The sequence below is a fragment of the Dipodomys merriami genome, unplaced genomic scaffold (genome assembly GCF_024711535.1).
Source record: "Dipodomys merriami isolate MVZ:Mamm:240054 unplaced genomic scaffold, mDipMer1.0.p SCAF_12, whole genome shotgun sequence".
In the NCBI taxonomy this organism is placed as follows: domain Eukaryota; kingdom Metazoa; phylum Chordata; class Mammalia; order Rodentia; family Heteromyidae; genus Dipodomys; species Dipodomys merriami.
The window spans coordinates 38509899-38534596 of NW_027202493.1; the positions used below are offsets into that span (position 1 = coordinate 38509899).

The 24698-nt window shown below is 47.8% G+C and overlaps 1 protein-coding gene across 1 annotated transcript in view; it reads right to left on the reverse strand.

Annotated features, from left to right (window-relative positions):
* The window catches only part of Gfra2 (GDNF family receptor alpha 2), a 75050-nt gene that overhangs the window by 37546 nt on the left and 12806 nt on the right, over window positions 1-24698 (reverse strand). Inside the window, exon 5 of the mRNA XM_070016583.1 lies at window positions 2587-2941. Within this exon, the coding sequence (XP_069872684.1) occupies window positions 2587-2941 (355 nt within the window). The remainder of the gene's footprint in view (window positions 1-2586; window positions 2942-24698) is intronic.

Consider the following 24698-nt stretch of genomic DNA (forward strand, 5'->3'; position numbering starts at 1 on the left):
TTGTTTTCCAAACCAAACAAACAGAGCCTCCCTTTCTATGTACACACAGGCCCAGCTCTCCCCAGCTAAAAAGACGATGCCTCCATCCCACATCCCTCTTCAACCCTGGACCCCAGCTCTGATTCCTTCTGAAGACAGTGGTTTGAACCCAGTGCCTCTACCTCTGCCTCCCCACCAGGCCTAAGCCTATAGAAATCAGCTTTCAACACACACACACACACAGACTCTCTCTCTCTCTCTCTCTCTCTCTCTCTCTCTCTCTCTCTCTCTCTCTCTCTCTCTCTCTCTCTCTCTCTCTCTCTCTCTCCAGCTTTGCTTTCTCCCTTCCACTGAATTCTCTTCTCTTCTGGTTTCTTAGCCAGTCTTCTAATCTCTCAAGCTTTCTGACCACCTGTTCCACTTCCTTCATCCTTCCCTATGAAATCTTCATGATTCCAGCAGAGTCCAGCCCTTGCCCCCCATATTGTGACAGTCACCTGACTGCTGACATCACCCAAATCAACAGGCACTGCCAACCTCGCCCCCACCATGGGTGCCACCTACCCTCCCTACAACAGCATACACTGTGATGACTTGAATCACCAGTGATAGCAAAATGTCCCTAAATCCATCCTTTCTCTCCGGCTTCTCTTGAGTTCAGCTTCCTAGGCTAAATGCCCCCAGACACTACCAAAGAGGCATCGATGGTCCCCCTCCCCAGCTACCTCAAATGCTATGTGTCCATCACCATCTCCCACTACAGGCTCCATCACCCATAATCACTTAACTAGGAAACATGGCGGTCACTACTCACTCAACTCTTGTCTATGGAGTGCTCACCATGGGCCAGAAGAGATGTGGAGTAAACAAAATGCAAATGGTTCTTGCCTCCAGGGAACTTCAGCCAATCACTCATCCAGTAAAGCCTCTTTACTACTCTTCTCTGAAACAATCTCCTTCCCCCCACTTCCTCAGCTGCTACGTTACCTGAGAGCAGTATACCATAGTGGCCACACACAAAAATAAATAAATAAAAGAAGGCTGGGCACTCATGGATCACACCTGTAATCCTAGCTCGGGAAGCTGAGATCTGAGGATCACAATTCAAAGCCAACCAGGGAAGAAAATACCAAAAACACTAAAGTGGAGCTGTAGCAGTAGCTTTGAGCCAAGAAAGCTCAGAGACAGTGCCCAGGTCCTGAGTTCAAGCCCCAGGACTGGCACCAAAAGAAATAAAGGAAAGAAGAAAGGAAGAGAGGAAGGGAGGAAAGGAAGAAGGGAGGGGGGAAAAAAGCAGTATCACTTGAATCCCAACTCCAAAATGTGTGCCCTGTATGACCTGGCAAGTTACTCTCAATCTATTCCCCTCACTTGATAAAGATAATAATACCGACTTTATCGATTTGGTGTAGGATTCAATGAGACAAGAAGGCTTTGAACAATGCTGATGACCTGTAAACACCTGTAACTATGGCGCTCCTCATTTGTCCAGCAGCCTCCCTGCCCAGACTCTCACTAAGCACACCCACCCCACATTGAAACCCACAAGCCCAGCCTCTCTGCCTCTATCTAGCCTTTCCTGGTCTTTTTTTCTCATTTTCCTAGACTCAGAGGCTCAAGGCTCCCTCCCTGGGACCAACAGGCTCAGGCCGATGCCCCTCAGCCTGGTGTCCCCGCCTCATCCCACTGACTGGAACGAGTTCTTCTCTCCTTATTTCCTTCCTGTAGGGGTGTTCTATGGAAAACATGGGGTTTATCTCCAAATGACCAAATCTTACTTGCACCAAGAGGACAACACAAGAATTATAAAGAGGCAAATTTCAATTCACTCTAACAACAACAAAAAAATGCTTTCTGACAATTAGGCGATACATCTACAAAGCATTTACTATACACCAGGCTCTGTGCTGAACTCTGGATATGTGGTCTCTCATGCTCACAATAAGCCTGCCATGTGGGTATTTGTATTCCTATGTCAGGAGGATGGATACAAGCTCAGGAAACCTTTCAAACTGGTTCAAAGTCACATCGCTAAAATAAGTTGTAAATACAACATTTGAAACAAGCCTTATCAGACTCCAGAATCCATTCTCAGCCAACACTAGCCTGGTCAGTTCTCAGTCTGCAGCAAGCTAGCTCTTGGCACTACAAAAAGTACCTTCTTCCTCTGAAGGCAGGACTTTCGTTAGAAAGAATATCAAATTATCTAGAGTCCTTCCTCTTCCAAGACTCTAGGAGTTAGTGATTTTTAATTATAAGCTCCTCGGAGATTCATCTTGACTTCCCGTGAGGTACTTGGCATAACGCTGGGTAGAATGAGCCAACAATAAACGCAAGTAGGGACAGAGGAAGGAGGGAAGGAGAGAAGATAGGAAGGGGGGGAGGAGGAATGGAGGGAAGAAGGGAAGGAAAGGTGAATGAATTCATAAATGGGCAGAAAAACAGATGAATAGATGGATATAGATGGATGGACAAATAAAGGAATGAAATGAATGAGTGACAAATGATGTAGCACCTGCGCTGGGCTCAACGTAATTCAGAGAGCTCCAGGGAACTGGGAGAAGGGCTAACACAAGCCACACCCCACCCACAGGTGCAGCCTCTTACCGGCACAGGTGGTCAGTGCGGCAGAGGCTGCGCAGGTCCAGGCAGTTGGGCTTCTCCTTGTCCTCATAGGAGCAGCTGGGCAGGATGGTCTGCCGGCGGCGCTCGGCACAGGCCTGGTCCTGGCAGGAGCAGAAGAGCATGCGGTACGTGTACTCGCTGGGCACCCGGTCGAAGAACTGGCGCAAGGCCTTGTGGCACTTGCGGCGGTTGCAGCGCTCGGTGGGCACGATCTCTCGGTTGCAGATGGAGATGTAGGACGAACGCAGTTTCTTGCAGTTGTCGTTCAAATTGCAGGCCTTGGCGGCATCCAGGCAGTGGTTGCTCTTGGCACTGACCACCGGGTCTACCCCTGTCCCTAGAGGAGAAAGGACAGTGCAGGTCAGAGACCCAGCCAGGCGCAGGGGACACGGGTGCCTGAGATCAGTATGCTTCCACATGACTGCTCTTTGACTCTGTTTCCCGTCTGTGGAGCAGGGCTTGCTTCCTGGGACTCCTGAGGGTGGGGTGAGAATTATGGAATCAACACACAGGTCCATCAAGAAAGTCCTCAGGACTCTGCCAGACACAGTGAGCAGCATGCAGTTAGGATAGTGAATGTTCACTCATCACAAGGCTAAAAGGCATGCAACCCAGTGTGTGCCCTGTTTACAAATCCAGGAAATAAGTGCTAGACACCATAGCCCAACCAGTCACCCTACCTCTTTAGAAAGAGATTGGGAGGATTATGGTCAAAGGCCAACCGAGGATTTAAACACAGACAGACAGACAGACAGACAGACAGACAGACAGACAGACAGACAGACAGACAGACAGACAGACAGACAGAGAGGAGTTCAAGATACCTCCATCTCAACAAACAATCTGGGTGTGGTGGAACATACCCAGGATCCCAACTGCATGGTAGGAGGTGTAAGAAGGAGGATTGTGGTCTGTGGCCAGCCCAAGGCAAAAACAGAGACCCTCCCAGAAAAATAATTGAAGCGGAAAAAAAATTGGTTAAAGGCCTAGCTTAAGCAATAGAGCACCTGTCTAGCAAGCACAAGTTCCCACCATTCACAAGAAAAGTAAATGCAGCAAATTACACGACTGACTTTTAAGGTCACAAAACCAGGGCCCCAGAGACTTCCCTCCCTCCAACAGCCCATCTAGCAGAACTTCAGTTTAGAGAAGACCCCTCCAAAATAGGAATCCCTGGGCTGGGAGACTTGCAATTGTCAGGTCAGAGCTGTCTCCAGCATGGACCTTAAGAGCTAACCACATAACCCATTAGTGGGAAGATAGATATGTTTAAACTTAGGAATCTTGTGTCTCTGACCAACAAGTAGAATGTCAAGGGCACAACACAGGAGTGGCTCTACTTCCGTGCAGTGACTTCCCACGGTCAGGGCTAGCTGTTCCAGGAAGACACACATCACAGAGGCAACCTGACCACCGCCACCAGCCAATTCCCACCTATGCCATGTTTCTCCTCTGGCCCGATGGCAGGCAGAGAAAGCTGACACACACACACCCAAGATACCAGTGGACAACGCAGAAGCCTCTTCACGTTACAGATGAAGAAACTGAGGTGAAAGTGTGCAAGGGAACCCCCCACACACACAGTCACCCAGCACACTAGCAAGAACCTGACCACCCAGCACAGAGGTATGCCAGGGACAGCGAGCGGACAAGCCAGGGCCTTGCTTTTCATCTCTATCCATCCCCCCAGAGCTTTTTGGTCTTTCTGGAGCCCCTTCCTCCATGCAATCTCCTGTTCAGGGTAAGGAGGATATGGGACAGGCCAATGAAGGCCATGCTGTCCTCATGGCAGGCCTGATGTCTGAGCACGTGCAGCATGCAGTTCCTGGTATTCTGGTCACCTGATCGTTAAAGGGTCTCTCAAGCCCCACCTCTACACAGATCTCTGCTAGATGCTGTGTGTACATCATGATCAGAGGAAGCCAAAGCCTTGCAGAGCCAAGTAAGCCTGGAAAAGCCAAGCACCCTGGCTAGGAAACCAAGGAGCACAACTGCACAGTCACTAGGACTGGGTCTTCGAGAAATAAGCCATCAACCTTCACCCTCTGGCACAGCTACTTATCCATTGTGTTACCTTGAGCAAATGACTAAAACCTTCCTCCGTTTCCTTGTCTGCAAGACAGTGGCTACTGTTAGGATCATGAAGCATGAATGAGCTCACCTATTATCTGCTCACTAAACCACTTTCATTGGCTATTACACTTCCCATCAGAAAAAGAAAAGAAAAAAAAAGGCTAAGTTCATGTCTGTAATCCTAGTTACTCAGGAGGATGAGATCAGGAGGACTGCAGTTTAAGGCCAGCCCAGATGGTGTACATTTCTATTCCCAGCTACATAAGACACACAGGGAGGGAAGAAAATCCCAGTCCCATTTGACCCAGGCACACAAACATGAGACTCTATTCCAAAAAATAACAACAACTCAAGCAAAAAGGTTAGAGGAGTGGCTCCAGTAGTAAAGAACCTGCAGAGCAAGTACGCAGGCCCCGAGTTCAAACTCCTGCACCACCAAAAAGAAGAGAGTTTTTCTCATGATCACATACACCCCCTTAAGCAACCCATTTTTCTGCACCTTTTTCTGCCGCTTATACTAGCTGTGGTTTGCTCTCCTCGCTTTCTCTCTTCAGCCCACTTCAGATTAATGTCTTCCTCCCCTCACCACCCATGGATGGTCGGAAGCCCTTGGGCCTCATTGCCCCCAAGTCCATCATCAGGACACAGAGAATGACACTCTCCTACCTAAACCCCCTGCTCTTTTGCCTTCTGTTCTCTGCTGATCTCCCTGACACCTCTCTGCTCAGCCTGCTTTAGTGATTCCATCTTCTGCCCAGGGCTTGGCCCTCCCTTCCATGCACCTGCTCCCTGGGGCTCTCCTACGGCTCTCCTACACCATCGATCAATGTTCACCTCCCCAGCTGAGATGTTGCCTCTGAATCCCAGTCTCATCTGTCCAACTCTGCCTGAAACCTCAATACTCACATCTCACACCCTAACCCCCAAAGGCGACACTCCCTGCCAACAGTTACTTTATTCTACCACAGTTACACCCTCCTAGGAGCTCAAGCGAAAGTTCTAATTGCCCTCAACTCCTCTCTTCCCCACTCCACCTTGGGAAAGTCCAGAGGTTCTACCTCTGAAATGCATGCAGAATCCACCACGTGGTCCAAACTACACCATCCTATGCCTGGGCCCCTGCTCCACTCTCTGTCCCTATCAGGCAACTGGAATGAGCCTTCTAGAACCCAAGGCAGAGATCACTCCTGACACAAAGCATCCTGTGTCATTTCTCTGTGTCACTCAGCAGTGTTCATAAGACATGCCAGGCTCTGTGTTGATGGCTGTCCAATATGGCAGCTACCAAACACGTGTGGCCGTTGAACTTGAAATGCAGCCAGCACATTTTAATACATACAAGATTTTGAAATACACACCAGGGTCCAAATACTTAAGAAGCTGAAAATCTATTACTTTGACTACATGTTGAAGGGAAAACAGTTTGACTATGGTGTTAAAGTATCAAAATTAAATTCATCAACGTTTTTTAACTCTTTCTTCATGGCTGTACTAGGGATTGAAGTCAGGATCTTGTACTGGCTAGGCAAGCTACCTACCACTGACAGCAGCTCTGCTCGCTCTCATGTGCTTTTAGTTCAGATGGAGTCTCTCACTTTTGCTCAGGAAAAGCTTTGGGCTGGCATCCTCCTACCTCTGCCTTCCACCTAACTGGGATGGTGGCTGTGCATCTCCACGCCCAGCTTGGTTATTTGGGGATTGGGTCTCCATTTTTTGCCCCATCTGACCTTGAGCTATAGACCTTTCATCTCTATCTTCTGCAAAGGATTTTTAGCTTTTGATGTGAATACCAAAGCATTTATTATCTCACATCTGTGCATGTAGAATTCCACACCCATCGCATATGTTATGTTTCCTTGAGCCAGCACTGCTGTATGCGGCTTTACCCCGCACTCCTTCCTCCTGACCACTCGATTTCAATATTAACCTTTATGATAGCCTTGGGGATTTTGTAGTTCTTCATTCGATTCAAGTCTGTACTCAAATGTTATCCATGAATCCTTCCTGAGTACTTTGGGCATAGTAACAGTCCCTTCGCTCCATTTAACCCCTACTGGGACCTATTTTTCCTATAATAAGGGTAGCCATGGTGCATAGTAACTCTTTGTTTGTTTGTATCAAATCTAAGTTCCACAAAGGGTCAGGACAGCCCCTGAGTTCCTAGGGCTCAGTGTCTGATACATAGTTGCTATTCAAATATTAGATGAATGAAAGAATACATGTACTTAGAACAACAGTATTCCAAAATGTTACTAGTACTATTAAGGAAACTAAGTGATGGTCAAAACAAGACCAGGAACAAACAAGTATTAAGGTAGGGACCACGCAGAAGGTCCTCAGAAGTGAGAGCTGAGGGACCATCAATGAGGACAGAGCCAACACCTTAACAGCTAGTTCCACACCCAGCCTGTGAAGGGAGAAAGAGAAAACTTCTCCTCCCCCTGCCCCCCTCCATCTTTCTCCCTCCCACTTCTCTCTCCTTCCCTCTCCTCCCTCTCTCTTCTCTCTCCTGGTACTAAGGGTTTAAAGCTCAGGCCCTCGCATTTGCTAACTTCCTAAGTAGGTGCTCTAACAACTGAAGTACTCCACCAGCCCCTTTTTGTGTGCGTTATTTCCAATAGGTTCTTGCTTTATGCCAGGCCAGGCTGGACTACAGTCCTCCTATTTGGGCTTGTCTTTGTCACTGGCATGACAAGCACATGCCATGTTGCACATCTACTGGTTAAGAAGGAGTCTTGAGAACTTTTCCCCAATCTCTACCTCCCAAGTACCTAGGATTATTTGAGCCATCATTCCCAGCTCAGGCTCCCTCTCTCTTTGTTGTAAAAATAAAAGCCTAGGGATGCATTCAGACAAGAGAATATCATTCTGTGATTAAAATGGAAATGAGCCATCAAGCTGTCAAAAGGCATGGAGGGACTGCACATGAAAGAAACTATACATGAGATCCCAGTTACATGACATTTTGGAGAGGAGAAAACAGTAGAGACAGTGAAGAGGTCTGTAATTGGCAGGGCAGGGCAGGGCAGAGGGAGTAGGTGGAGCACAGAGCTTGCTAAGGGCGGTGGGACTATTCTCCATGACACTTACATGGTAGAGGCCCATCATCACACAAATGTCCAAACCCACTGAATGGACAAGAGCAAAGGCAATCCATGATGCCACTAGCGACTCAGGCAGCGAAGGCAGGCCAGAGCTCTGGTGGCCAGAGCCTTGGTTCTAACAAATACACCCTTCCATGGTGGGAGTACTGATGGAAAGGAGGCTGTACACGGGGTATGGGAGCACACAGGAGCCTCAATTTTCCTAAGAATCTAAAAGTGCTCTGAAACAGGAGAATTAACGCACAAAGCAGGAAGGTGGCTCAAGTGGTAGAGTGCTAGCCTTGAGCTGAAGAACTCAGGGTCGGCACCCAGGCCCAGAGTTCAGGCCCCATGACTGACAAAAAAAAAAAAAGCACAAAGCAAATCAAGGTGGTTGTTTTTTTCCTTATTTACCAATAAATGTGGGGGAGGGAGGGCATTATTGAGCCTTGAACTCAAGGTTTCGCATTCTCATTTAGCGTTTTTGCTCAAGGCTGGCACAATACCACTTAAATCACACCTTCACTTCCAGATTTCTACCTGTTTATTAGAGCTAAGAATCTCACAGACTACTCTGCTTTGGCCTGGCTTCAAACATGGATCTTGAGATGTTAAGTCTTCTGAGTAGTTAGGATTAAAGGCATGAGGCACCAGCACCCAGCAGTAAATTGTATCTGGACTGAAGGCCTCTGTGTCAGGTACTTCCCCAGCTGCTAGGGCAGCAACCCTGCCTGAGACACAGCTGAAGCAGTCAGTCTATGTTGGCTATCATGCCAGTGCTAACGAAACCCTGTCAGGAAGATGTGATGCAGAAGAGGAAAAGGTCCTCCTGGAAGTCAGGGGACAGGGACACAGTGACATCTCTGACTCATGAAGGAACATCAGGGAAAGCCAAGAGAGTGGAAAAAGAGTCCCAGATACAGGAAGCAGCAAAGACAAAGGGTGCGGAAAAGCAGAACGCCATTCACTGTGCCTGGAAATGGAAGTCGAGGGAGAGAATAACAAGAGAAGAAGCTGGAGAGCCAGACAAGGAATCTGACCATGCTGGAGCGTGGGGCCACTGGAGGAATTCTCCAAAGCTGCAATGAAACTATACTGCAGGCTGTGTAAGAACCCAGGGCACCTGTGAACACAAAGGCTACCAGGGAGGTCCTGCCTCTGAGGAGGATCAGGTCCCTGACCAGCCAGTCTCCACACCTGTCAAATGCCAGCTGGCTACTGGGAGGGAAGAGCAAGAGGCCTGGGGCCAAGGTGGAGGAGAGAGAAGAGGCAGGAGCAGGCCACTACTGCAAGCTGAACAGCAGCTAATTTAGGCCTGTGGCAGTGTCTAGGTCCCCCAGGTGCTCCGTTCCCCTCCTCCCAGCATGTTCCGGAGCTAATGCCAGTGTAATTACAGCCCCAGTGGCTTCCATTTGGAGCTTGAATAGTGAAAGCGTTTGCTAGGGGCGGGACATGTAAACCCCTGGGTCTGAACTTGGTAAATTTCCTAGAAAAAAAAATAATAATAAAAAGAAAGCAAGAAAAAAGAAATCAAGAAAGGCTGTGATCCAAACAGTAACTGCCTCGTTACTGAAAAGCTGCCTTCCCTCACGCTATCCACTGAGAATGGATGACAGAGAAGAGTCACCCCCTCCAGCCTTCATCAAGCTCCAGGCTGTCCAGCTGGAGACCAGCCAGGTGCACGCAAGCCCAATGGGTGGGCAACACATGCCAGACACACAGCACACTCCCTTCCAGCCCATCTATTGCCTTTCCACCCACCAAAAGCTCCCCCAGCTATGAGGCAAGTTCTCACTAGGGTGGAAGAAAAGGTAGGTTATTCTCCACACAAACCTCACCCACTAGTGCCCCTGGATCAAAATGTGCAGAAGATTCTGGAACAGGAGGTACCCCTTTAGCTCCCCAGCTCTCCCCACTCAGGGAGCTGAGACCACCCCAGGACCTGACAACAACTTAGGAGCTGGAAATGCATGTGGCGTCTGGCTGACCTACAACAGCCTGGACCCAACCCTTTCCTCGGTGGGTACCCCAGGCCTGTAGCAGGAGAAGCAGAGATGAGCCAAAGAGTAAATGGTAAACAGCTGCCCACTGGAGAGGGGGTAGGATTTAATAATGCTTTGGCACTTTGTAAAAGCTCAATAAATTCAGCCTGCCAGCCCCAGCCCCTGGGGACACATCTTGGCTTCTTTATCCCCTCCATACTCCACAAGGGCCAGTGCAGCCAGATGCAGAAGGGAAGAGGGCCTCTGCACCACAGGCTCCACATCACCTCTTGCACATCTGCCTTACCCCTGGCTCTCACCCGAGCCCGAGCCCCAACCTTTGCCTCTGGCAGTGGGGCACCTTGCTCAGCAGCCATGTGAGCACCCTTCCAACCGATATTCCCCTGCTACCTGTTTGTTCTACATTTATGCAGAGCTGGGTTTGGTAAACTTCAATTGCCCAAATATGGCCATGTAATTTGGATCCTATTCATAGTACCAGCTGTACTAGTATTTAAGTTTTTTTCCTTGAAATCTCTTAATTCTTAAGTGAATGTTTTTGTTTTTGTTTTTTGGTCAGTCATGGAGCCTGAACTCTGGGCCTGGGCATTGTCCCTCAGCTCTTCAGCTCAAGGCTAGTGCTCTACCACTTGAGCCACAGCACCACTTCGGCTTTTTCTGCTTATGTAGTACTGAGGAATCGAACCCAGGGCCCTCATGCATACAAGGCAAGCACTCTATGACTAAGCCACCTTCCCAGCCCTTAAGTGAAATTTTTTTAAGTTTCTTTGACTCACAGTTTATATATATTATGTATTTCAATACCTACCTAGTTGTGGCCTGAATTTTGACATCTTCATTAGTCCTGAATCTTTCTAATTCACTAAAAGGCGCTGCTAGCCAGGCAAAGTGGCTCATGCCCATAATCCTAGCTACTACCAGCAGCCAAGATCAAGAGGATCAAGGTTCAAGGCCAGCTCAGATAAAAAATTATAGAGACATCATCACAACCAATGAAAAGCTGAGGACAGTGGTACATGTCTGTAATGCTAGCTGGTTAGGAAATGGGAAGAGTGGATAGAAGGATCATAACCCAGGCCAACCCAGGCAAAAAGCTAGGCCCTATTCAAAACACAACAAAAACAAAAAGGACAGGAGACATGGCCCAAGTGGTAGAGCAGATGCCTAGCAAGCATAAGGCTGAGTTCAAACCCCAGAACCACCAAAATGCCAAAAACAAACTAAGAGAAATGCACAGCAGTTGATACAAAAATATGCTGGAGGCCATCGATATATAAGCACCCAGTCTTAAAGCAGAGGTGCTCAAACTCAGGGCATGTGTGACTCAGACCTCCAGACAGACAGACAGACAGACAGACATCCCAAGTCCAATGCCTGAGGCTGGTGCCTAGGCATCTATTTCACAGGTTCCTTGTGATTCTCAAGCTGCTGAGGCTGAGTAGCCCATAATCACTCACACACACACACACACACACACACACACACACACACACACACACACTCACGCTCACACTCAGAACACAACACAACACAACACAGCACATATTATACCGGCCCACCCAGCAGACCCTTTATTGTCATGTTTTCTCGAGGGTTTCATTTACCCCTTACTCCTTCCCCCACTCATCAAGAGAATTTCCAGCCACAAACAGGCATCTCCCTGTGGAAGGAAATGAGGCTCAGCCTTCCAGAATACTTCCACGCCCTTCCAGGAAACTTCCCTCCTTCCCCTAGACACACAGCTGTAGATCTGCCTCTTGTTCACCTTGGTACCCTGGGCCAGGCTGTGCAGGTCTGTCACTACAGCAGAGGCAGAGAACCTGGCTAAGTCTATGTCTGTCTATCCAGCCATGTAAGACCTCAGGTAAGATTCCTGTCCCTCTCTGGCTCTCATTTCTTCACATGAAAAATGAACTAATTGTCTCCTACACTTGGTGACTCTCCTACCTATTCATCAAACAATATATCAAGGCAAGGTGCTGAAGGGCTAGAGGCCTTCAGGTCGAGCAGGCCCTCCCCTGCTCTGGTCCTATAATGGAAAACACAGGTCAACCAATAACTGACCCAAAGGATTCCGCTTGCATCCTATGCAAACACAACACACAAACACAAGGGCAGTGGTGGAGGCGGTGGCAGCACTCTGTAAACAGCAACCATAACCCTGCAGTTAACAGTCAATCAAATATTGCAGTAAAACAACAAATATTTTCATACACTAGTCCCAAGGTCCTACAAATCCAGCTGCACACAGGAAAGATAGAGATGTTTCTGTTATTCTAATGAAAAGAATTCTGGTGACAGATGCGTAAATAACCTAATATATAGGACTGATAAGTGAGAGGAAGGAGATTTAGAGGAGAATGATGGGGAAGGAATGGTATCTCAGAATGGTGGCACCAGTTGACACAGAATGATGGGCAGAGCTGGGTGCCAGTGGCTCATGCCTGTACTCCTCCTAGTTACTTAGGAGGCTGAGGTCTGAAGATTGCAGTTCAAAGCCAGCCAGGGCAGAAAGTCCCTGTGAGACTCTTATCTCCATTAACCATTCAAAAAACCAGAAGTAGAGCTGTGGCTCAAAGTGGTAGCGTGCTAGCCTTGAGCAAAATAGCTCAGGGACAGTGCCCAGGCCCTGAGCTCAACCCCCACGACTGACAAAAAAAAAAAAAAAATGGTGGGTGAAAAACAGAGAGAGAGAGAGAGAGAGAGAATCCCCTCCACACCTTCATCCTTCCAGTCATACAACCCCCAGACTCATTTTTGCTTTTTACTCCCTTCCACCAGGGGTCAAGGATGACAAACAAGCAGCCCCTCCCTGTCCAGAGCTCACACGGGAAACTAGAGTCAAATAAACATAAGGAATTTTCCCCTTTGCCCGAAGCTCACTCTGCGTCCTGCTGAAGATGGGTTTGGGAGGTGAAGGGCTCCCAGGGCTGAGCCCAGGCCAGCAGGACAAGAATGCACAGGTTGTTATGTAGCCTCGTTGTTTGCCTCATCTGTAAAATGAGAAGACAGCACCCACCCTGCCTACACACTGGGCACCATCAAGATGAAACATGATACTGGAGAAGTAATGTCTGCTATAGTTTAGGGGTCATTTAAATGTCCTCCAAGGGCCCAGGTGGCCCAAGAGCCTGGTCCCCAGGGAGGCACTACTGAGCAGTGGCAGAACCCTCAGGAGGCGGAGCCTTGTGCTAGGCCTTTAGGTCATGGGTAGTTCTCCACACAGGATTGTTAGGAGAGGCTGAGTTTGACCTCTCTGCTCAAATTCAACATGTGACTGTTTGCTCCTACACAGGCTTTGTAGCATCATGTCCTGCCATCTTCTCAGCAGAAACCAAACAGATGTTGAGCTTTAAACTTCCAAAAATGCAAGCCTTTTCTCTTTATCTGCTAGCTGCCTTGGGCATTTCATGGCAGTAATGTACAGCTGAGTAACACAATGACTCCCAGAGTTTCCAGCCAAAAACATGGATGCAATAAGGGCTGACTAAAAAACAAGTAAAAATAAAAAGTGTATTACCTGGCTAGACAGAGCCTCCTCCTCCCTTCTCTCTATTTCTGCTGCATTCACCGCATCCTGATAGCAGAAGAGGCCAAACCCTATGTGTCCCAGCCTATACATACTATGACCCATAGAGGAAAGTCCTTGTCTCCTCCTCCATGAGCAAGAGGGAACAAGGTCTCAGGGTTCTTGTGCTCCATCCAGGAAACCCAAGAGACAGGCCCTCAGGTCCTTGTTATCACTGGGCCTTGTACCCCTGGAATCCTCATAGCAGCAGTACAAACCACTATCTCAGTGTCCCCAAGAGATGACCAGATCAGTACTCCCCACCACCTCACCTCCCAGTCCTCTTGGGCTGTCATTCAAGTCCAGGGAGGTGGTGGGATTTGAACCTTCATCCTCTACTGCTCTGCGTATCCAGACCACGGCTCTCTTCAGACCCACCCTGGAAGCCCTTACAGTCTCCACTTGACTTCCAGTTTTCCCCTCACCTCTCAGCCACCCCAAGCACTCTGGGGGAAGGTAGATCTTGGGGGAGCTGGCCAATCTGCCAAACAAAAAGTCATCTGAGGAACAGCAAATTTACTGAACATCAACAACAACAAAAAAATGAATGAATTTGGTTTTTGTTTTCTGTTTTTAAACACGGAAATTGTTTTTCCAATTCTGTAAAAAGCAAGTTAGTCTTAATTTTGTGATTCTAACATTTAAATTTTTAAGTTTCACCCTTTCCCAGGTAAAGGGACCTTTTCAAACACATTTAATTCCATTTAAATATAGTTTGGGGACTTAAAGAGGTTTCATACTTAAAATTTTTGCCATTCCACACCAATTCCCACAATGGCATATCAGCTTTAATTTTGAATTTATAACAACTGAAAACCAAAATTGAAGCATTTCATGTTGATATGATTGACTCAAGTCTCTCTTGGCATTTTTTGTTTGTAGTGAGTGGGTGTAAATTGGAGGCATCAATCATAAACTGAGTTTGTTTCTTGATTATGAAATACACTTTTCTCACCATACAAAGTTTCCTTCAACCCATGACCCTTACATTTAATTTTTTTAAAAAAAGAAGCACGTTTTAAAACATAGTTCTGAAGTTCATTCACAAAAATCTTCAAAATCCATGAAAACTCATTCAATGTGAAAATCTAAAAACTTTTCACAGAAATGAAACTGGGGAAATCAATGCATTTGGTAAAAAAATCAATGACTTGGTCACTTACCACACTAATTTTGAAAGAATGGCCACTCAATAGCTCATGGACCACTAACCTTCAGGCTCAGAGAAAGCTTCTCCCTTCTCTTCCTCCAGCTCACCCATCTTCCTGCCTCTTGTGGTTCCTTTGTACCCCTGGGGTTCCCACTATCAGGGCCACAGGTAACCTGCTTATAGAATGGCATCTGTATCAAACCTCCCAAACTCAGACCACCATCTCCTCTCCTCCCCTCTCTGCCTCCTCTCTGGAAGGATTCCTACTCTAGCAATTTCTCAGGTGACCCTAATCACTTGCTGTCCTCCCATCCTCCTGATCCTCATGCCCTCCCCCCTCCATACCCGACCTCTCATCCCCCAGGCAAACCCCTGACTGCTCAGCCTCTCTTCCTCCATCACACTCACTAACCACCAACTCAAAGCCAAGGCATCCTCCCATCCACCCTGACCCTGAGCAGCAGCTAACCATCACTGGGAAATGCATGCACAACTAAGGCTCCTCAAACCTCAAATGTCTTATAAGGGCCATTTCACACTTTCTCCTGCCTCAGTCTCTCTACATTCCCTTCCCCCTTGTTCTAATCTGATTACATTGTGTCTTATTGTTTCACGCTGCTATAACAAAATACCACCGATCGGGTGGCTTATAACCAACAGAAACTCATTTCTCTGGGTTGGAGGCCTGGCTCTGGTAGAGCACTGGCTAATAAGCAAAAACACTAGGTATCAAGTTCAAGTCCTGATCTTAGAACAAAACTGTAAAATGAAACAAAACACAGGAAATGCACGTCTCATTTCTCACAGCACTGAGACTCAGCAGCCTAAGATCAAGGTGCCAACAGATGCCGTGTTTGGTGAGGGCTCACATTCTAGTTTGACGACAGCCATTTTTTCACTTGTCCTCATAGGAATGGCCAAGGGACAGCTCTGCTCCCTGGAAAATAACTGCAAGGCACAACTCCTGTTCAGGAGGGTTCTGCCCTCATAATTCAGTCACCTTTCAAAGACCTCCTAATATTACAGAGGGGAAGGGTTCCATCACACCACCTCACACTCTGAGCAAATAGAAGTCCTATCTCCATTTCCTCTCCACTCACCCACAAGATCTAGCCTAAATTCATGCATTATCTCCTCTCTTCTGACTATTCCTTACTTAGACCCTTTCAGTAGCCTAGTAGCTACCCTTACTCCACCCTTGCCAATGCATCCCACCTCTCCACCATCCGTTCTCCCACAGCACAAGAATATCTTCAAATGCACACATCATACTCTGCTGCCCCAATGGTTTTTCAGTAAAACTCCAACTCCTAACCTGACCTACGTAGCTCATTAGCAGGTCCCTCCTGCCTCTGCCTGACGCTCCCCTCCCCCATCCATAGCACAGCCTCCACCTTCTCAGGTACAGCCAGCAGCCCTCCACCAAGCCCCTCATCCACATAGGGTCCCTCTACCTGGGGTCTTTCCCTACCTGGGGTCTCTCCAGCTCTGCCACTCCCTGAATCTCTCATGGCAGACCCTTCCCGTGAGTCAGAGTTAGGCATTCCCAGTCTCCTCGCCCATCATCCCACTTTTGTAGCTGCTTGGTATTCATCACAATCTTTTTTTTTTTTTTTCTTGTGAATTTGTTGCTTGGCTTGTTTTCTATTTCTCCATGTCCAGCTAAGAGTGTTGGCCCCCTAAGAGCCAAGCCACCTTTGTTTTGGTCATCAACACATTCTCAACACCTACATCAGGGCATGGCACAAGGGTGCTCAGGAATTCTCCCACTGAGAGTCCACAGCTCGTAGAAACAGCCTCCAGACCTGGATGTCTGGAGTTCACAGGATGTCACAGAGTTCAGTTCCACTCCGTATTTTTGTGAATCAGGCCAAAGGGACCTCCTAACAGTTCTCTCAGAATTGCCCAAAAAGACAAGGATGGAGCTGTGGAGATTGCTTGTCTCCTGAGGGATGATGGCTTAGGTTCTGTTCTGATCAGGGAGCACCAGGACACCCACATTCACCCTCTCCTGCCATATCCCTTCCTTTCCTTCTCTATCCACCTGCAGGCAGAAAGCTGCCACCCAAACCCACAGTCACTTCCCCACACAGCACACATATACACACGAAGCACACACTATACACACACACCAGCCCTCCAGACATTTACACTCACATTAATCACACATACCACTCCATTCATACTAACACACTGCCCCTATACAGAAGCTCACCATGTCATGTACCCTGATATCCACATAGCTACATTCACACCATGCACATGACACACACACACAAAAAATCGTCTACACACACTACCTCACAATCACATTGACACATAACTCCACCTACATACTGACACAACACATGTACACATATTGGCCTCTCTACCACCATCTTTCTACACATACCTAGCACACATACTCACACATATATGCACATGCACCAACTGTGCACCAATCTACACACACATACACACACACACACACACACACACACACACACAGAGCCATAAGCCTTCCACTGCTACTTACTACACACTGACCCCTCTCTTCTCCATGGGCCCTTCTCTACACACCATGGGGTTACAGAAGCACATGGACAGGCATAGCAGGAACTCACACCCTGCTTGCTGTCTATGGGGAAAAACCAGCGTGGGTGCACTAAATGGCTAAGCCAGGAGCCTATGAAGAAATGCAGAATCCTGTGGTAAAGGCAAGAAAGGGGCAGCCAAGAAGGGCCTTCTGTACCAGCTTCTTGCAGAGCTTGGTCATATGCAGGAGGAAAAGCAAGCAGGTGGCCATTTAAATGATGCTACTTAAAGAGTATCCCAAGATAACTTTACCCCCCTCCAAGAAAAGAAATCTCACCCCAACCCTAACACCCAAAAAATCTACCATTAGAAAGCTCTTTGGGGGTGGGGGTTAAGTTTGTGTTCTACTGGTTCTTTTTTATTATTATTAGTTTTAAGTAGTTGTTCAAAGAGTTTCAGCTCAGCATGTCAGTTTATGAGTGCAGTGATTCTCTCACCATTCTCCCCCCCAACTCTGCTCATCCCTCCATTTTCTAGTGCCATGTTCCTATATGTACACTGAATATAATATTCTCCCACCCTTTCTCTCTCCATTCATCTGCCTCCTTTCCCTTGCTGGTCCTTTTTCTTTATAGCAAGTTGTTTCCCTGGGGCACAAAGATAACCCAAGATGAAGTCACCAACATCTCACACCTCAGTGCCAGCAAATCCTTCTACCTACCCACAGGAGCCCTGGTCCTGGCTCTTACAGGAGAGAGAAAATGGAAATGTAGATCTCTCCAGCTCTGCATTTCTGGTAGAAAGCTGGTTCCCTCCCTCCTTCCTTCCCTACACACACACACACACACACACACACACACACACACACACACACACACACACACACACACACACACACACACACACACACACACACACACACACACACACACACACACACACACACGGTCTTCTCCCCTACCCCTCCTCCTCTTGGCCAACAGACCCTGAGAGGAGTGGAGGTGTCAAAGGGGTGACAAGCTGCGGCTAAAGCCCAATTCTCCTTGACACTCAGAGTCTCTGACAGCTGTTAGAAGAATGTGATTTTGAAATTTAAATAACACATTTCTGCATTCAGCTCAGGGAGACAACCTGAGGATAAGCAGTTTATCGGCTGAGCCACCATGAAGGGGGAGGGGAGCAGGAAGAGAGGCTGCCTGCTCCTCCCCCATCTCCCAAGGTATCCCCAATCCTGAGAGCAGCCTCACAAAGGTCCAGGAGTGGCAAAGCCCAGCCTCTCCATCCCTCTGCTCAGCCAAGATGGGGAGGAGAGGAGCAAAACCCCACACCAGCCTCAGTGGTCAGGGAACTGGAGGGGTCAGGCTAGGGATAAAAGGGGATTTTCGAGGCTCTCAGCAGAGCTAAATAGGAGCCAGAGTCCCCTTCGTGATCAAGGTAGTCTTCATGCTGGCCTGACCCTTACACCCAAGGATAAGTCCCTCCTCCACCCAAGGATAGCTCAGCTCCTTCCTAGGTACCCAACCCCCTAACCAGGCAGTCCACATCCAGAGATGACATGGAGAAGTCCTAAGCAGAAGCCAGAGAAAGAAGACCTGGGCCAAAGAGGCTATTCCTTCTACCCACCACAACAGTCACTATCCACTGTCCCCTGAGCTCACTGGGTTCAGAAGCATGGCGCCACCTCATCACAACCAGCAGATGCTATCAGAAATATCATTTCCAGCTCCTACTTCTTCCTTTTCCAAGGCTTCCATGATTTGCCCAAACTCTGCTCCCCTAAACTCTTGGGACAGCACTTGGAGTATATATCACACCGGCAACTATTTTGGGGGTGTGCCATTAGGTATCTGGTGTCCCTCTTGACAGTAAGGTATTACACAGCCTGTGCTGTATAATATGTAATAGTGTATAATACATAATGTAGAATAATGACCTATGCTGTCACCACAGCACAATGAGCAAAATGGCAGCATTCCGCTCAGGCTCAACCCAAACTCCATCCTTTCTGCCAGTACTTCCTGCACCTCAGCATGGTCTATTGCATCTCCATACCTCTCAATCCCTACACCCAGCTCACACAGCACTTCAGGCACGTGCCTGACTTGCCCGACTTCCTGAACAGGTCAAACACCCCCACAAAGCATCTACTCTATCTAGTCTCTGCGCCACTAACCATGGTGATCCTGAGTGCCTGGCCCCATGAAACACCAGTCCACACTTAACTCCTCTATGTAGAGCTGAGAGAGATTTGGTTGTGAGGAGTGGAGTGGCTCTGAGGTCACATAGCTGGTCAATTAAGAGCAAGGATCAAGACGAAGCCAAGCCAGTCTCAAAATCCACATCTCATTCTCTACTTGAGACTCCTCTGTGAACGTGAAATAGATACAAGGTGCAATACCAAGCAGACAAGACAGAGGACAAACACACCAAGATCCCCCAGAGACCAGCACCACAGTATACACAGGCCCCAACACCGGACAGCTGCCTGAGTAGAAGGGGTGCTTGGCAGCCATCTGCCAGACTGCTTGGCAAGAGGTAGAGCTTGAGCATTGGCTCTCTCCTCTCTAGTAGCCCTTTAAATGGAGACCACTGGGACCTCAGGTCTTCCTTGGGCTCCAGATAGAGCAAGATGGCCCACCCATTTCAGATGGCCAGAAGCTTGCTGGCCAGACAAACTGAACACTGCCGATCTTTGACTTCCAAGTCACAAAAGGCCACCATGCCCAGGCTTCTCACTAGCTTCTATCTGTGCTCAGGAAGATCAGAACTGCCTAAGAGTCACACTAAATCCTAGGGTCCCAATGTCCTTTCAGAATCACCTGGTCAACTCCATTCAAGCATTATTCTAGTGTGGAAGGTACTGCCAAGTCACGGAAAGGAATGCAACCATTTACCACATGCCAACTAGGCCAACCCTGCCACCATCTGCCATTCTGACCTTGGAGAAATCATTCATGATCATTTTCAAAGAGCTACCGTATTTTTATGCAACATGCCAAGCATTAGGCCAAGCACTTAACCTCATTATTTCATTTACTCTGCAAAAATTCTAAAAGATGTTCCTTTCTTTTGTGTATGTATGGGGTGTGTGTGTGTGTGTGTGTGTGTGTGTGTGTGTGTGTGTGTGTGTGTGTGTGTGTGTGTGTGTGTGTGTGTGTGTGTGTGTGTGTGTGTGTGTTTTCAGGGCCATGTGCTTTGTTAGGCAGGTACCATACACTTGAGTCACACTCCTGTCCCTCACTGCACTGGTTACTTTTTTTTAATTTATTTTTTTATTGTAAAGATACTGTACAGAGAAGTTACAGTTACATGAGTAAGGTAATGAGTACATTTCCCATGGAGCATTGTTACCCCCTCCTTTGTTCTTCCCCTACCATCCCTTCCCTCCCCACCTCCCCAACTCCTCCCTCCCCTCACCCTGAAGCTGTAGCATTCATTTTCAACATAGTATCTTGTACATCTCATTGTTACAATGGGTCAACCTGTATCCTTATTTCAGCATTTTGTTATTTCCCTTCTCCTCCCCAAATTAGAAAAATGTACAGACAAGATGCAGGGCACCAGAATCAAATGCAGTGAGCCCTGCATCACAATCAACCCCAAAAGGCTCTCGCTTTTATGCCCAGGACAGACTGGGCTGCAATCTTCCTACTTGTGCTTCCCCATATCACTGGCGATTACAAGTGCACCACTGCACCCAGCTACGGCGCTGCCCCTGTAGCTGAATAACCAACGTGCACCACTAAGCCAAGCCACTGATTGAGATGGAATCTCATAAACTTACAGACAGACTGGCCTCAAACCAAGATCCCTTGATCTCCACCTCCCAAACAGCCTCCACACCCAGCCTGAAGATGGGTGCTTCTGACAGCCCATGAGGAAACTAGAGTTTAGAGATGAAGCACTTGTCTAAGGCATATATAAGTCAGTCTGACACCAAGATGGGTCAGGTCTTGGTCTGTCCCTTCTCCCTGGGTCTCAGTTCCCTTTACTGTCAGGTGAAGGGATGGGCTTATAATTCCACCTACAGGGAAGAGAAGAAGCTCTGTATAAATCTGCTTTGTGCCCCATGCAATGCTTGCCAGAGGTGCTGAGGCCCTGGCTCTAGAATACACAAGCAGTGCCTAATGACAGCCAAGGCCATCTGCATGTCCCATCTCCGTGTCCCTTAGGCATGGCCACAGTGCTGCAGGCCCCTCTATGCACCCTCTCAGTCCTTTTCACTCTGACAATGATACCCACCCCCTTCCTGAAGTCTCCACTGAGGCCTACACTGAAGCCACACTCCTTGATCCTTCATCCTGAGACAACCTCTCTGCTCAGAGTTCTCCTGTATTTATGCCTTACTCTAGCCTCTCCCACTTCCTCAGCTTTACTCATAGGATCCTGGAAGTCTGGGCATAGTAGGCCACCCGACTTCAGTTTCTAGGCCACTGAATGCTCCCTAGATGACCTCCCGCCTCCACTGCATGTACCAGGCAGCGAGAGGCCAACAACTAACTGCCCAGCCTGACCTGGTCTCCCGTGCACAGCAAGCACACTGCCGACATCCATTCTCACTCAAGCTTCTTCACCAAAAAAAGCTGGCAGAGGACAGCCAGGAACACTACCTCCACAGGTCAAAAGGGCCACAGCGAAGCCCAAGACCACACACCCTGTCATGACCCCTGAGATGAAGAAAGTGGCTCCTGTTAGAAGGTGGTGGAATCCTTAGGAGACAGGGCCTAGGAAGAAGAAAGCAGGTGACTTGGATTTGTCCTCTTTGGGGACACAATGTCTCTTATTCCTTTTGGTCCCCCTTGGCCACATACTTCCACCATGATTTACTGCTTTGCCTCAGGCCCAAAAGCAACAGAGTCAAGTAACCATAGCCAAAAGATCCCTTTCCTCCTTGTAAGTTATTTCTGTCAAGTATATTGTCACAGCATATAGTTAACCAGGAAATCTGATTAACATATATTCCTAGGATTTGAACTCAGGGCTATCTGACTCGAGGCCCATACTCTTCCCACATACCAGGTGCTTCCTTAAACGTTCAGTTCCATGTTTTCAAGGTCAGTTAGAACTGCGAGAAACAGAACAAGTCTCACTATTTCTCCATGATATGTCTTCCTATATTAGGTGCGGGACATCCAATGCTTCCAACAGTCTTGTCTCTGTGGACCAGAGACACACGACACAGCCACACTACCCCTGCTTGGCCTTGGACTAGAGCTACCTGACCCATCCCTGAACCCACCCTCTCAGGTGGGACTAGGAAGAGAGAAGGGAAGGCAAAGACCCTCTCCATCCCCCCTCTCAAGCATCTGGCCAGCAGGTCTGGTAAGAATCCTGGCAAAGAGGTGACAAGCTTGCCTTGCCAAGATCCTCAACTAGAGAGGAGGTGAGAGATGAACAGCACATGCCCTAGAGACCCCTTATAATGTGACCTCAAATCTCAAACAGAAGATGGCAAAGTGGCAGAGGTACCAGGACCCCTCAGAGGTACCACAGCCTCCTTACATGATGTTCTAGTTGGGGACTGTGGGCCCGGAAGAGGAAAGGCTCTCAGAGTCAACAAGGACAAGGAGAGGGACAGTCACCATCTCCGCAGCTTGGCCCTTATGATAGGAGTAGTCCAGAGCCCACAGATACAGAGGTATTCATGACAGAGTTATCACTAGACCGCAGGGGAAGGGAAGCTGATGCAGTGATTTCCACGTCCAGTAATTTCCTCATTTGTCTTGTCAACATCCTTGTCCCATAGAGTGTCAAGTTCATTATGTAAAGATTTTCTGCAACAAAGACACTTAAGCATTGAGTCCAGGAAGCAGCAGGGGCCTGAGTTAATGTCAGGACCTTGGAGCCTCATCATTTACACAGCAAGGCAAAGGTATTTATCTACTAGAAGAAACCTAACAGCCACTGTACACACACTGTAGTCAGCACCTGCTTTCTGAGCAAAAGGTAAAAGAAACCTGGGTATCTGTGGGGGCCCAGGGAATCCTCACCACAGCAAGCTTGAGTCAACCCTGTCCTTATCCTACATCTGAACCCCAAGGCACTGTCTTAAAATCTACCAATCCAATGTGAATTTGCTTATCCCAAAGTAGTCAAGAAATGTAAAAATGTCAACCCACCATCGAGCCTAGTCTTGTCAGATGAGCAAGATTTATCAGAAAACCGTACAGGCAGACTCAGGATAGAAATCTGCCCTGGGCCCAGTGCAGCTGCTAGGACACCCACTGGGAAGGTCCCAGGGCAGGGGATTCATCCTAACGCACTGGCTCTGTGTCTCCATTCTATTTCCCAATTTTCACCACAGCCCAAGGCCGTGTCCAGATTGCTACTTTCTGTCTATCACGGTTTAGATATCAAAAGGCTCATGTGCCAAAGGCAGACACCTATTTTGGAAGGTATTAGGGTATGGTGGAAACTTTAAGAGATAAAGCCCAGCGGGACATCTTTAGATTACTGGGTGATTGTGACTGTGGGAACCAGATCCCTTCCTCTTCCTCTATTTCACTTCCTGGCCCTGAGATAAGTAGTTGTGCATCATCATTCACTCCCACCGTAATGTGCCACACAGGCCCAAAGCAACAAGATCGATGAAACATGATCTAAAATTGTGAATCAAAGCAAACCTCTCCTCTCTGAGCTCATTATCGCAGGTGTGTATTATAAAGACAGAAAGCTGAATGACACACTGGCCAGGGCCTCTCTTCTCATAGAGGTCAGGATTTCCCACAGGGACACATGCACCGCCCCGCCTCTAATCTCCACACATCCCTAGCCTTGATCACCTGACTGGGCATTCTCATCTCTGTCATCTTGGCAAAGCAAAATGGGGTAGTAAGGTCCTTGAAAACATATGGGGAGGGGGAGTTATTATAGTAGGTCTGTTGTAATCCAAAACTCAAGCCTCATTAACAACATTTTTTTATGTGTGTGAAAATACTGTACAGAGGGGTTACAATTACATGGGCAAGTACATTTCTTATCAAGCATTGTAGCTTCCTCCTTTGTTTCCCCTTCCCATCCCTTCCCAGCCTTCCCCCATCCCCCCACCCAATCCTCCCTACCTCCCCCCTGCCCCGCACCAAAGTTCTGAAGTTCGTTTTCGACATAACAACTTGTACATCTCATTGTTGCAATGGGTCCACCTGTATCCCTATTGAAACAATTTGTTTTTCCCCTTCCCCTCCACAAATTATACTGACATCAAATACAGCGAAAGCAGGGGTTATACTGTGGGGGTCATTAACAACATTTTTATTCTTTGGTATTTAATTTCTCTAGTGAGGGAGAGTTAATGTTCTTTCTTAACAGAACAAGAATAGTCAAGAAACATCATACTGAGGAATTCTTCACTCTGAAAGGGTTTAGGGTCTCACTGGAAACTTTCTTGGTTCACAGTTTGGAACAGTGGCCATCAACCAGCAATATATAATGTGCTCTCCTACCCACCCCAGGGACATTTGGTAATGTGTGGAGACATTTTGGTGGTCATGACTTGGGCACATGTTAAGCATCTACTGAGTACAGGCTACAGAGGATGCTAAAGATCCTTCAGGACACAGTGGGTTCTTCCCACAAGGAAAAATTGCTCAGGCCAAAGCATGTCCATTGCTGCTATTGAGATAGTCTAGTTTAAAGCCGTAAGAAGATTCCAAAGCTGACCACCAAAAATTTTTTAAAAATCCCTGTAAATCTGTTTTGGGGTT